The 13,712-nt window shown below is 40.2% G+C and overlaps 2 protein-coding genes across 8 annotated transcripts in view; both read right to left on the bottom strand.

Annotated features, from left to right (window-relative positions):
* Positions 1-1,571, bottom strand: part of LOC104126555 (transient receptor potential cation channel subfamily V member 6) — a 54,352-nt gene extending 52,781 nt beyond the window's left edge. For both annotated transcript variants that reach the window (XM_035894581.1, XM_035894582.1), the window contains exon 1: positions 1,499-1,571. In XM_035894581.1, coding sequence (XP_035750474.1) covers positions 1,499-1,533 — 35 coding nt within the window. In that variant the 5' untranslated portion in view covers positions 1,534-1,571. The remainder of the gene's footprint in view (positions 1-1,498) is intronic.
* KEL (Kell metallo-endopeptidase (Kell blood group)) overlaps positions 798-13,712 on the bottom strand; it is a 26,237-nt gene continuing 13,322 nt past the window's right edge. For 4 of the 6 annotated variants that reach the window (XM_035894577.1, XM_035894576.1, XM_035894579.1 and 1 more), the window contains 13 exons: positions 13,578-13,640; positions 12,433-12,621; positions 11,899-12,044; positions 10,423-10,546; positions 9,805-9,915; positions 8,620-8,718; positions 8,020-8,097; positions 7,481-7,584; positions 6,421-6,531; positions 4,198-4,265; positions 3,800-3,978; positions 2,856-2,951; positions 798-1,731 (listed from right to left, as the gene is read on the bottom strand). In XM_035894577.1, coding sequence (XP_035750470.1) covers positions 1,555-1,731; positions 2,856-2,951; positions 3,800-3,978; positions 4,198-4,265; positions 6,421-6,531; positions 7,481-7,584; positions 8,020-8,097; positions 8,620-8,718; positions 9,805-9,915; positions 10,423-10,546; positions 11,899-12,044; positions 12,433-12,621; positions 13,578-13,640 — 1,545 coding nt within the window. In that variant the 3' untranslated portion in view covers positions 798-1,554. The remainder of the gene's footprint in view (positions 1,732-2,855; positions 2,952-3,799; positions 3,979-4,197; positions 4,266-6,420; positions 6,532-7,480; positions 7,585-8,019; positions 8,098-8,619; positions 8,719-9,804; positions 9,916-10,422; positions 10,547-11,898; positions 12,045-12,432; positions 12,622-13,577; positions 13,641-13,712) is intronic. The other 2 variants (XM_009639144.2, XM_035894578.1) reach the window with 2 other exon arrangements.

Raw genomic sequence — 13,712 nt, 5'->3', positions numbered from 1 at the left:
GGGGGGGCAATGGGTAAATAAATTCAATTATTTTGAGGTATTATTATTTATTACTTGTGAAGTTCAGCTAAGAACTCCAGTCATGTTGGGAACAGTACAAATATAGAAGAAGCAAGCCTGGTCATAAAGAGTTTGCAATCAAAGTAATTTTTTTCTCTGAAGCAAACACTTCATTAATATTTTAGTTAGTTAATGAAAACAAAATCTCTGCTCTTGGAAAATATTTTGCTGCATTATTCAGTATTTGGAAAGCATTAACAGAGTTATTAGGATTTTCACAATTTTTACAATGCCTACATTGATGAGGGATATTTCCACTTGCCATTACCTATTCCTCAAACAGTCCTCAGACAGCCAATATAATAAGTAAAATTAAAATGTTCTCATAATTAAGAAGAGTTTGAAGAATATGCAAAAGGTAGGAGTATTTTCTATACTTATTAACTTCGGTAAATTTTAGAACATTGGTATGAATTTTCAAATTATCAGAACATGAAATTGATGTAATTATTGTGTTGCTCTTGAAAATATGCTTTAAGCACTTCTCCTGCTACCCTGAAATATATCACTTCTTACTCTCTTTTTCCTCTGAAGTAAATGAATACCTAAAATTAAATTTCAAGTAGAAAGTAAAATCCTACAGCAGCTCTACTCCTCTGCTTGCATGGTAAATATTTATAAATGTACAGATGAGAGAACTTTTAGGGATGAGAGAACCAGGTTCAGAATCCAGAGAAGTTCTTGGAATTCTAATTGTTCAGTCTTCAGAGACTTCTAGAAACCCTTGTGACTGTCCCAGACTCCACCCTCAACCATATCCTCAACCCTAAATAGAGACTAAAAAAAGAAAATCTTGTTGGAAAAGGAAGAAAGAAGAAAGAGTATGTTCTCAGCTTGCAATCCCCCTCCCACCAACTGGGATGTTTTACTCTTTCCTATTCTGTCTCAGGAGTTTTGCTGATGAAACAAAAACAGAACAGGGAAGGCCTTCAGTAACTTTCATTATTAAGTGATTTACCTTTTGGCCTAGAAGCTGGAGTCACTGAGTCTTTCCTACTACCAATCTCCATTTATTGGCTGAAGGGAAGAGGATTCGTCCCTCTCTGGTAACTTACATGTGTGGCACATTAACCCATAGGATTTCTCTAGGAGCCATTCTTATATGAACAAGTCTTAGAGCTCCAGCTTATTGCCCTGTCCATTCAACATGACTGTGAGCCTGCTGGAGTACGCAGGGAAATGCACTGAATGGAGGGACTAATAATGTAACAGTTCTTCTGTTTACAGCTCCTCAGAAGCTGTTGCCTGCTAGAGACTGGCTAATCATCTTGCTACCTTGGGACTTGCTGAACTCCAGAGTTGTCGCATCTGTGACAGAGCAGTAGGAGGCAACCCTCTTCCCTTATGAGCTCAGTTTAAGAATTTTTCCACCATCAACTGCTGAGGAAAGGATAACAAGAAAAGGAAGGTAGAGGAGTGAATGAGAGCACCATGTCACCTTAGGGGTCCTGAGAAGATCAGGCCTGGGGTCATATCTCCCTCTTTCCATGCAGATTACCAGATGTGGCACTTGTTGTCTGGGTTCATTGGGGATCCACTGGAACAGTGGAAGTGCTTGGCAAAGTCCTGACTATTGCTGATAGGCCCACAGACACGAAGTGGCAAGGGACTGTGCACATCTGTGTTCAAGGAAAACTGTAGTTTCTCAGGATCCTGGCGTCCACACATTGCCTGGAAGGAAGCAAACCAGAAAAGTCAGTTTGTCTGGAAGTCTTCATGTGAACAAGGCTTAAGGGTCCTCATGCCTCTGCACACATGACTGAGGCTGCTGGCGTAAACAAGGAAACACACTGACATGGGTGCCAACAATGTTCAGATCTTTCCTTTCACCACCAAAATTTCTGAATTTCAAATATGGTATAGATATAGTCTCACTGTCTAGATTCAGCTTCTTAAGCAAAAGCAGCGAGTGAGAGGAGACCACTTACACAACATCCCATTACTACTCAAGAGACGGGGGGGGAAGGTTATGTGACTTTACTGGTGTTGAACTGGCAATCCAAGTCTTCGCTCTTGTGATTTAGTCTTTATTAATTGACAAATGATGCAGAAGCTGCCAGACAGCCTCTGAAATGCCAGCCTTGCCACCAAGACCCAATAATCTGTGATTTCAGAACGGCTTTTCTACACACTGCTCTGGCCTAATGTCAATACATGCACAAAATTTTTCCCTTTGCACAATTGCAGTGACTTATAAGGGTGTGACTTCTCTGGGCACAGAAATCCAATGACCTATCATGAGGAACTCAACTACACAACTATGCACAACTTTGCACAAATCCTTAAACCAGGTTCCCACAGAGATTTTGAACTATGTGTATATGTACTTCCGGTTCTTTATCTCTAAATAACTTTATAAACTCTTCATTATCAGTCACTCAGAATGACATGACAGAGAGGTGGATGAAGGAAGAGATGGAGAAATACCTGTCTTTTCCAGTTAAATTCCACTTCCCATGTGTAAGATTGCTCACAACAACAAAACAGCTGGCAAAGAAGCGTGCTTCCCCCGACACAGTTTGTCTGCTATAACTTAATTTTGGTAGACTTCAGAGTTTTTTAAAGGATATATTTGCAGACAGGCCTTTTATTAGCTTTGAGATCCATAACAGGCTAGGGGCCCTATATATGAATTTTCGCTTTCTAAATAAGATTCTGGATCTCACAGAAATTTTGGTCATTCCCAGTTCTGTGAAGAGGGGGAGATGTGACTGAATACTGAGAAAGATGAACTGTAATGATGTGGAAGAGCATGGAGAGTGAGAGAGACACATGACTAGCCTAGAATTCATTACATGAGCAAAACTGAGGTAGAAAAGCTGGTCATGTGAAAGTCCAATCTTAGGTAATTCCTTCTCTTCTTTGTGCTTTTTCAGCCAATTCTTATAGGCCTGTGGAGAGACAAAATTAATAATAATAAATCTCCCTTCAGATAATGTCCCAAAACCATGTCTTCAGTTAATGAAATATATCAACCTAATATATATTTAATAAATTAGCAAGTTTGTATCCTTCTCGCCTCATTTTGAGGCTCCCTTCTGCTGGCCATGACCCTAATAACTCTAAGATGGGAGAATAACAACATAGCTCCTTTGCTTCCCATTTCAGACACTACCACACATATATCATCATAAGAGAAGATGTGACTGCACTATGAAAGAATGAAAACTACTTTCAAAGAAAGTCACAAATATTTGATCAAAATTTAAAAGACTTCCTACCTCCCAGCATTCTTAGAGCAAGAATGTAACAAGTACCATCTGAGACCTAGACCCTGCTCTCAGTAATTAATTAAACTGCTAAACTGCATGAGGAAACAAAAATTCTCTCTAGACTAAAGCATTGCTGAAAACATCATTATGGAGTCATTTTAGCACCACACAGAATTCTAGTTCATGTCTCAGCTTAGTTCCTTAGGTATAACCTAAACACATAAATAATAACATCCTTCTGCATGCATGACATAAACAGGGAAGTTAAGAAAGGTTCACTCCAGAATTGGTGAAGGAGAGAAGTGGTCTTACATGAAATTAGTGAGGTTATGAGCAAAGCTTTGTGAGGAACCTATGTCTGGAATAGCAGAGGACATGCAGGGCACATGCTGCACTGGCACAGGTGTGCAAGAAATCTGGAACTGGAGCAGCATGTAGGAGAGGGATGCAGCAGAGCAATCTTGTGGCATGGTGGTTGAGTTGTGTGGTAAAACTATGAAATTAGAGAAATAAGTAGATTACAATACCTGGTAAGCAATGGCAAGCCCTCCAGTGTCAGCTATATTCTCCAACAGCGTAAAAGTACCATTGACCTTGATGTCATAGCTTTCATAGTGTTCAACCAAGCAGTCTCTAGATTTCTGTAGTGCACTCCTGTTGCATGTAGGACAGCCCTCAGGCAGCACTGTGAGGAAAAACCAAAATCCTAGAAAGTAAAGGTATTTCTGGCATTCACCTGTATTCCTCACATTAATCACTGAGTCTTCTTAGTAGTGAGCAGGGCCTGGAATGTGTTTTCCTTAGCTTCATCTGCCTTAATAATACACATATACATTGATATAGGTACCAGGATTTAAGATCCTCTGAGGGAATGTACCAGTGGGGACCTAGAAGAGTAAACAAAGACCCTACAGCTGGTACCCACCATAACCATAGAATGTGTGAAGAAGTTCATGCGCCATGAAGACCCCGATGGCTCCAAAGTTCACAGCACTGAAAAATAAGCATTAAAAGAGTGCTTTTGAAAAGAAAAAGAGACTAGGTGAGCATTCTTTATAGCCACAGAGCACAACTGTGGACTGCACAGGAGCATTCTACTCTGAGAGCACACAGAAACACTTTCAATTTATTGTCTCTCAGATGTGGTACACTCTGTAAAAATGCAAATATGTCTGTAAATTACTCTACCAATGATTAAAATTGTACTATAGGCTTGCATTAAAGTATTCATAGCTAATAAGCCATCATAATAATGAAGAGTCTGTGAATGAAATTCTGCCTTTATTAACTCTAATGACACATATTGTTGTTGAGCTATGTCCTTATTTACCTACTACTGGCTGAACTGCTGCACAAACAGTAACTGCAATGGTAATCATACAAAAGCAGGATGGTTGGAGAAGCAATCTTGCAACAGTTGTCTAGTGAAAAATGATAGATAAAACTGGCAAGGCAAATTAAAATAATGAAGGTTTGACTACAGTTACTCTGGTCTAGCATTGATGATCTTGCTACAAGCAAGAGGTTGTACTAGAGACCTCCAGCAGTTCTTTCCAATCAGAATGTCTATGGTTCTATGCAATGAATTTACAAATAGTCACACAAGTAAGAATACACTCAAAATGCATTTCCATAATATGAAATGATGGGCTCATTCTTTCTTTACATGCACTGATTAACACTGCTGAAGCATGAAATGATTGTAGTAGATTGTTGCTACATCACTGGGAACTCCTTAGGAAGTGACAAGAACAGAACAACTAACCTTCTCCTAGAACTGCTCTTTCAGAAGCTCTGTAGCTGATAACTTACAATTGCTGCATAGAGAAGTTGTAGATGCCCCATCCCTGGAATTGTTCAAGGTCAGGTTGGATGGGGCTTTCAGCAACCTGATTTAGTGAAAGATGTCCCTGCCCATGGCAGGGCAATTGGACTAGATATCTTTAAAGGTCCGTTTCAACCCAAACCATTCTATGACTCTATAAAAATTGTACTGCTTTGCTGACTTCTTATTTTAAAAATGATCCTCACAGTCATCTGAATTGGCTTTTGTCAGTAAAGTTTAAGTTTTGGAGCATCATCTGAGAAAATGCTACTGTGCCAACTCAACAAAAGCTGATCAAGTTTGACTTACAGGTCTGCTCAACTGGGATGACAGTGAGAAAAATATATTTTACTAACACTGAATACAAAAGGAATAAGAAGCTGTAGACACTTTTTCAGAGGGAAAGAATATGGTAGAGTGACAGTCTATACAACTGGGAAAAATATTTTTTTCTGTTATTCTTTTGAGGTGTCCTGTTCTTCACACTATAATGAATTCATGAAATACTGCAAGCAGGAGAAGATGTCATACAACTGCTGGTAGAAGATCACCATGGAGAAAATAATTACTTTTAACTGAAATGTGTTACTTTCAAACTTCTGTGTCTGGCCACAGTGTAAGCTTATCTTTCAATACAATGGGATTAGAAGAAGTATCTATCCATTGTCATGCAAAAAAGGACATCAAATAGTATTTTTAAAGTCAACTGTTTTAAGTGTTTTAAATATCAGAAAAACATTGCTTAACAGATCTGTTCCATATGATGAAAGAACCCAACCATAAGAGTATGGTCTGCAGAAGTGTCATTGTTGCAGGGGAAGATTCAGAATTAAAAATGTATTTGCTTGTTAAAGAAGGTTTCTTTTAAAAAAAGGAAGAGAAGAACTGTGTTTGATCCATTTCAGAAAGACTTCTGACAAGAAGTTGCTTTGTGAGGCTCCTATTTTCTCTGGGTTAGATTTCTATGGGTTAGATTTCAGGAACTCTTGGAATCTAGGAAATGAGAGGCAAAGGTGAAATGTCGTCTTTGCAGTTAACCTACAGGAGACTTCTGCCTCTTTGCTCTGGGGTAATATACTTGGCTTATCTTAGTTTCACCTAGATTCTGGTTTTGCTCCAGCAGAGTCAATGATCCCACTCTTTCAGAATTCATAAGGCAGTATCCATCCAGCTTTAGAAAAAGCTACTTTTCTCCCCTTTATTGTGTCTTTCTGGGATGCAATAAGAAAAAGAGGCTAAAGACAGATCCGTTAAGATTATTCCTGGAAACATGTCGCAGCCAAGAGACTACATTCAGCTTCCACCTTTACAGTCCCTCCATACCTGGGAAATTCCATGTGGAAAAAAGGGCTGCGGAACATTCCAGCAGGAAAGACCACCATATGGTGCCTTATTGAGTAGTATGAATGCACAGTCCAGGGGAACACATGCCAGCTAGAAGTAGAAAAAGAGAAATGAGAGAATGTATTAAATCCTTATCTCATACCTTGCTCCTTCCCTTTGCAGCTCCACTGGGCTTGCAAAAATGGTCTGTTTAGTACAACTGTTCACAAAGCAGCAGCAAATTATGAAAGTCCCATTATCTAGAGTTAAACGTGTTTGAAATAAACCTTCACTTGTTTACAGATGGTCAGAGCTAGTAGCTTATCTTTCATACACATTTAGGGATTCACTCTCACAACTTCCTTATCAAATAAGTCAGAACTACGAACCTCCTGTGAAGTGCTGTACAGAATACTCTTCAGGAGGTGTAAGGTCCCAAGCATGCCTGTCAATGCCGCCTGCCTTCTGAAGCTTCCTATGTCCTGCCTTTGAGGTGACCCTGCCAGCATTCACTTCATCACAGTGCTCTGCCGCTTGCTTTGCTGCTAAGTCTAGGAGAACCAGATATCCCCCTTACTCAAGGGTTCATGGGAAAAAAAGGTTCTTTTTTCATGGGTCTGGGCCTCCCTCCACAGCAGTGGCATTTGTTGGTAGCATGAGGCCAGGCTGAATACAAGACAGGCTGCCAGATTCAAGGCTTTTTTAAGCAGGATGCAGCAATGCAGCCTTGCAGCAAAGAAGGACAACATCATCTTGTCTTGCATTATGAGAAATGCCACCAGCAGTCAAGAGGTGATTATGCCTATTCAGGGCTGGTGAAACCACATCTGGAATTACTGTGTCCATTTCTGCCCTGTCCCCTGCCTGCCCTCTACCTCCTTCTCCAGTACAAGAGAGATATAGACATACAACTGGGCACAGTCCTCAGTGACCTGCTCTAGCTGATCCTGCTTTGAGCGGGAGGGTTGGACTAGGTGATCTCCACAGGTCCCTTCCAACCTTAGTTAGTCCATAAGTGTGTAATTCTTTTACATTTTTCAGATCAGTATCTGACACTTACTTATCCTGTGAGTGATGCTGAAGGAGTTTCAAGAAGGAATTTTCCCTCAGTATTTTCAAGCAAGCCACCACATTGAGGAAAAAAGTGTCTTCATTTATCTCCAACTGAGGGAAGAGACAGGTAAGGTGACTGTCATAGGGCATGAGCGGGAATTAATTGGACAGTAAGAGAAAAATTCCCATGGGTCAAAAAACGGTTCATCAAAAGACAACCAATGGAATACTTGTGGGTTTTTTTCTCTCCCAGTTCTAAAGACCTTTAATTTTAGATATGACAGGAGTGTTATGTGCAAGCCAAACAGAACATACAAGCAGGTCACAACCAAACTCTATCAGATCAGGAGATAGGAGACAACTTAGGCAACAATACAGAAGCAATAGATAAAGGTTCTCTGGGCCCATATATTCTCAGAAAATGAACAGTAGGAAATACACATTTCTCCAGAGGTCATAGCCTCCTTTAGCAGCAGCAGCCAAGACAGCATTTGGTACGAGTAAACTGCCAATAATGAGGCAGGTATTTTTACATTACATGCTCACATTTTGGTATTCCAGGTTCACTTTGGCAGACTGGAGTATGTGAGCTGGATAGCCAATCTCCACTTGCAGTTTGGAAACCTAAAATCATAAAAAACAAACAAATGAACAAAAAGAAACATGGCTTTCCATTCCACAAGTCCCTTTTAAACTCTATTTCTAAACAACCTTAATATGGTCTGTGAATCAGCCATTTAAAATGATAGCTACTCTGTTTCAACAAGACATCTTTTCTTGCTGCTTTGCTTTCTCAACTCAATGATCTGAGACCTAATGTTGTTCTACTCTTCTTTTTCTTTCTAGCATTGTTTTCTGGCATTCAGCTTCATAGTTTTTAACCTCTCTAGGTGTATAAAACAAATAATTCAGAGTTATCCATGAACGAATACTGAGCTTCTCTATGCCTACACATCAATGTATGATCACACATGCATGATGACACTTATAAAACCACCTACAACTTCCAGTGTGTATAAGATATCTGTTTAGGATTGTGTGTCTGTAAAGTAGGTAGGGCTATGTGAAGGTGCAGGTCCTTTCTAATCCTTCCCCAAAGGCTTCAGGGACAGGAAGGCCTCAGTAACTTCTGCCTTCTGCACGCACCAAGACTTTAGCCTCTTGGCGAGTCTGTTCATCCATCCACTCCACCTGATCCAGTTGGCCATAGAGGGCATTTTGGATCTCAGAGAACATCTGCTCAGCCTGCCATGGAGAAAAGAAGGCATGGTCAGAACTGCAGAAAAACATCGTTCACAGGCTTAGCTACCATCTTCCCATGTTCCAGCAATTCATCTACAGAATAACTGGGGGAAAATTCCTCTTCTTGCGATGAAAGAGGAGATTTCAGTTTCTAGAATGATTTAGGCTTAAGTTATTTGGCATCGAGTGGTTCCTCACAAGGCTCATAATTCTCTCCCACACACCTTTTCGTCTTGCCTCTCATGGTAACTAAGAGCGAAACATAATTCTTTTTTATTCAATCCCTGTTGGGATAGGAATGGATCAAATGATTGCCCCACTTCTTGAGTGAGATGAAAATTCAGTATCTACAAGTATTTCATGCTGGTGTCTCCCTTTCTGAAGTTATGCCGATCTGAGTGTCTCCTTCACAAAATTATGTTTTGTGCATTCAGCTTTGTGCTTCACTACATGTTCTCTTAGTTTTCCCATTAACTTTTCTTGGGGTTATTTACTCTTGCCACTTTATACATTGCAAACTCTTCATAAAAATTTGTGCCTACATTAACTTCCCTAAAAAGAAAAAGGAACTCTAATTATCAAAGGGAAAAAAAAGAAATCTTTTCCACACTGCAGTCAGGCGTTCCTTACTGTGGATCCACTCAGAATGTTTTGACATTGATTTGTTTCTGTACAACTGGTCATATGATGGCATAATGGCTTTGCAATTGAAAATCTCATTTAAATATGTCATATTGGTCATGAATACTGTTAATAACTAACTGTCATTATTCCAGGAAGCACACTGAGGTTGCATGCATTTGTAGGGCTGTCACAGGTATTGGTGCTGCACAGACGACTTTGCTAACAGTTGAGATAAAGATAATAACTGGTATTTTAGAATTTATTATTCTAGCCATGACATAAATGTCTTGTTCTGGCATCTTTCATTCCTAAAAAAGGAGGGGAAGTGTGTAAGGGCAGGAATATGTAAAAAGGTATAAAACCTACACATGATTTTGCTGCCTTGGTATGGTCTTAAGTTGGCATGTCAAAAAAGAAAAGAGATGAAGCTGAACTCTGCTTGGGGTTAAGAGGATGAATACCTACAAGTTTCTTGGTCGTCTGAGGGAAAATCTCTTGCACAATCATCTGCCCTAGAACTGGCTCAAAGAAAGAGCTGGTATCAGTCAAGCACTTCCTCCAGCGCTCAGCTGGGATCTGTAAAAACAGAGAAAGAAACCAAGACACATCAGAGTGAGGGCAAGGTGGTAGGAAGACAGTAAAAAGGTATGTAAATGTGCAATCAGTAGCATATATGCTGCTATCTAAAAATGACAGCAGTGAATTATGAGTAATGTTGTTCCATTTAAGCTACCTCAGAAAACTTTAATCAGGTAAAACATTGATTTCCTTATGATTTACTCCACTTACTTTCACATAAGATGAAGGTTCATATGCTAGCTGACACAAACACATAGAAGAAAGGTGACAATCTATCTGTTTTTCCCTACTCCATGATACAGTGCACATAGCGCTCTCAAGTTTTGTATGTCATGTCTACTCCCACATTTAAGAAAAAAGAAGCATTTAATGGCCTAGTGAGAGTAGTTTTCCTCCCCACATTTAAGAAACTCCATCCAGACAAGACATCAAGAGAACATCCAGTGTGTCCTAGGGTGTTGAGCTGTTGAGGAGGCTGAAGAAGATGGTTAAAGGCTAACTCACCATTCTAGATCCTGTTTTTCCATAAAGAATCTTAGATAGCTCCAGGCGTGCATCTTGGAATCGACTGTCAAGGGCTGGGGAGAGATTCCCAACCAGACAAACAATCATGTAAATGTGAAGGACCCTGTAGGAAAATGACATTTTAAAAGACAAGATTGAAGGCTGGTTACTATAAACACAGAGACATGGCAAGTGTCAGAGGAATAATTTGAGGCAGAGGAACCCCTAGTAACCTGAATAATGGCAACAAAGTACCCTGAATGGGCTACCCCTGGGGCTATCAAAGGAGGATGATTTGACATGAGCAAAGAAACTGTCTCTCCAAGAAGACTCAAGGGGTAACTGCCTGCTGGGGCACAGGATTCTTTATGGGAAGCAAGAGAAAGAGCATTTTTAGGACTGTGTGAAACTTATTATAGAATATTTTGAGGGGTCTGTGGGATTCTGTGAGACTTCTGGGAACATGCATGGGAAAGTGGAGAGGAAAGGTGGTAAGAGAGAAGGGTTGAGTGCAAATTTGTGGCTTGCCAGGGCATTTGTCTGATTGTGCCCTACATCTTATTAAATGCTTTTCTTAAATAACATTCTACTCGCCGTGTGGGAGGATGGGACTGGATATTGGAGAGACAAGGAGTCTGAGAGTTGACTACCAGAGGGGTTTTGGTTCAAGCTAGCTGCTGGAGAGAGCAGGGATCTGAGAGTTGGGTATTGGAGAGACTAGCAGTTTGTATCAGCTACTGGAGAGATCTGCTTGTATATGTATGTTTGTAACAAGAAAAGACCAGAGTACCAGCAACCAAAGTACAGCTGCAAGACTAAGGGGCTCATATATATCCAGGTGCCAGAATCTGTGGATACAAGGGGATCTGGGGCCAGCTTCTGGACAGACTGAATATCTAAGACCAGCTGGAGAGGATGAATAGGATCAGGCTGTCTGAGCTGTTCCTGTTTGTATGAGTGCTATGGGTGAGTGGGTGCCAGTAGAGGCACTGCGCTCCATCTCTGTTGACCTGTGTGACACCTATATACACACATATATATGTGTGTGTGTGTGTGTGTGTGTACATATATAATGTGTGCATGTGCAAGCCTATTGGGAATATATGATAAGCCTTAGTACTGGCTAAACCTGTGGATATAGAGAAACAGCAGCCTTCCAATTGTTAGGCCACTGGATTCAGCAGCCTCTAACACAGACATCTTTAATTTATGGTATCTGAAGTTAGTATTTCTTTAGGCATGAACAAGTACAACCATAGATATTCTTTACAATGAGGGTAGTGAAACACTGGAATGGGTTGCCCAGAGAGGTAGTGGAGGCCCCATCCCTGGCAACATTCAAGACCAGGTTGGACGGGGCTCTGAGCAACCTGATCTAGTTAGCGGTGCCCCTGCTCACTGCAGCAGGCTTGGACCAGATAACTTGAGGGGTCCCTTCCAACCCAAAACATTCTATGATTCTGTATTGACTCCTACCTTTCGTTGTGCCATTGTTCAATGAGCTGTGACATGCCTCTTAAGTAATCCATGTCATGCACTGCAATTGGCTGAGAGAGGTTCATTGGCATAGGATAGAAGACAGCCTGGAGACATGACAGCCAGTCAATAGCAGGTGCCATTTCCTAGAAGTAGAACAAAGCTTACATGCTGACCTATGAATCTAAATTGACTGTTGAGAAATAATAGGTAAACTGAGATAGTCTCTAATACCATTAAGAGATACTTACAACAAATTAAACTGTTTTATGATGTAGTATTGATTACAGTAGAAAAAGAGAATTGACTTTTTATTGAATTAACACAGGGGGGAGGAGAGAGCTGTCTGAAAAATCCAAGTGTAGTCAATAAAAGACGTAAGTTAATAGGTTATTTAAATCTCAATGGACTCCAGCTGTAAGTTGCAAGGGAATGGCATCTAAAAAAAGTGTCTCATATCTCTTTTGATCTGGATCTTCAGAATCTAAATGTCACATGTAATTGTGTTGCTGAAGTTCTAAGGCTGTTCTATACCTGTAGCTCCCTGATGGTAGTGCGAAAGAACAGCATCCCTCTCTGTTGTCTCTCCTGCAGTGGGGTGACAACTCGCTGGAGGTTAGATATGAAGGACAAGGTAAGGGAAAAGGAATCAGGGGGACCATCCTGTGGCCCTCCAAGGAGGCTCCCCAGTTTCTTCAAATATGAGAGATACACTCGGAGAACCTGCAATACAGAGTATATGACCAATGGGAGAAGCATGACTGAAAATTAGTCATCCCATTCATCCATCCATCCATCTTGACCATATCAGGTTCAATATTTCAAAATCACTGCAGCCCCATCCCTAAAATTGCCCTCTTCACTGCAACATCCTTATGTAACTCTTCATGTGGATACAGTTTGCAAGTACAGCTCCTCTCTCAGTGAAGAACACTGAATTCCCAAAAGATTATTTTTGTCCCAGCTTACAAATACCTTAAATAGCAGAATCATTTTAGAGATGTAGACTTGCCATCTCTGGAGTCAAAGCAGAGAGATATAGTGATATAATGAGCCAGTATTTTTGATGGAGAGAAAAAAGCAGCTTCTTCATCACGTATCAAAGGAATGCTTGTGATGGGTAAAAAGGCTTGTTTTTTGAAGACTCTTCTGAAAGAGTCAGACTGAGAAACTGAAATCAACCTATTTTTTATAAAGTCCAGAAAAATGACAGAGCTGTGATGAAATTAACTTTGTTGCAATAACTCCCAAGGTCAAAGAGCTTGTTTCTCAACCTTAGGTTAAAACATTTTAAAACAACTTTTAAAATGTTAGCTACCCCTCCCCCAATACATAAAGTTATAAAGCCTTACTTTGGACAAGAATATTTTTTTTAAACATTCATTCAAAATGAGACCTACAGGGAAGCCCAGGTTCATATTACATAGCAAATGCAAATTAAAGCTATAATGTTCTGTTTCTACGCTAGAAGTTTTAAACCCAGCATCTAAAAATGGGTTACATTTTACAGACTAACTTTGGAAAAGTGGAAGGTTCTGTAAAAAATTCCTTCTGGAGACATTTTCAGAGGTCACTGACCGTAACCCATGGAAACAGACCACTTTGAACCTGGAGGCAATTCAAGGAGATCCCTACACCAAATAGATATTTTTACCTTTCTTCAGCCTCTAATATGTTACCTCAAGATAATTTTTCTCTTTGAATTTACTCTCAGATGGCATCTCAAACTCAGGATGGTCAATCTGCAAAAGGAGCAAAGGAAAAACTTCTCACTATTTCCAGAAACACTGGAAATGTGAGGATACGTTCAGCAG

The sequence above is a fragment of the Egretta garzetta genome, unplaced genomic scaffold, assembly GCF_000687185.1.
Source record: "Egretta garzetta isolate BGI_Z169 unplaced genomic scaffold, ASM68718v1 scaffold85, whole genome shotgun sequence".
Classification (NCBI taxonomy): Eukaryota; Metazoa; Chordata; class Aves; order Pelecaniformes; family Ardeidae; genus Egretta; species Egretta garzetta.
This window is presented reverse-complemented; position numbering and strand designations above follow the sequence as displayed.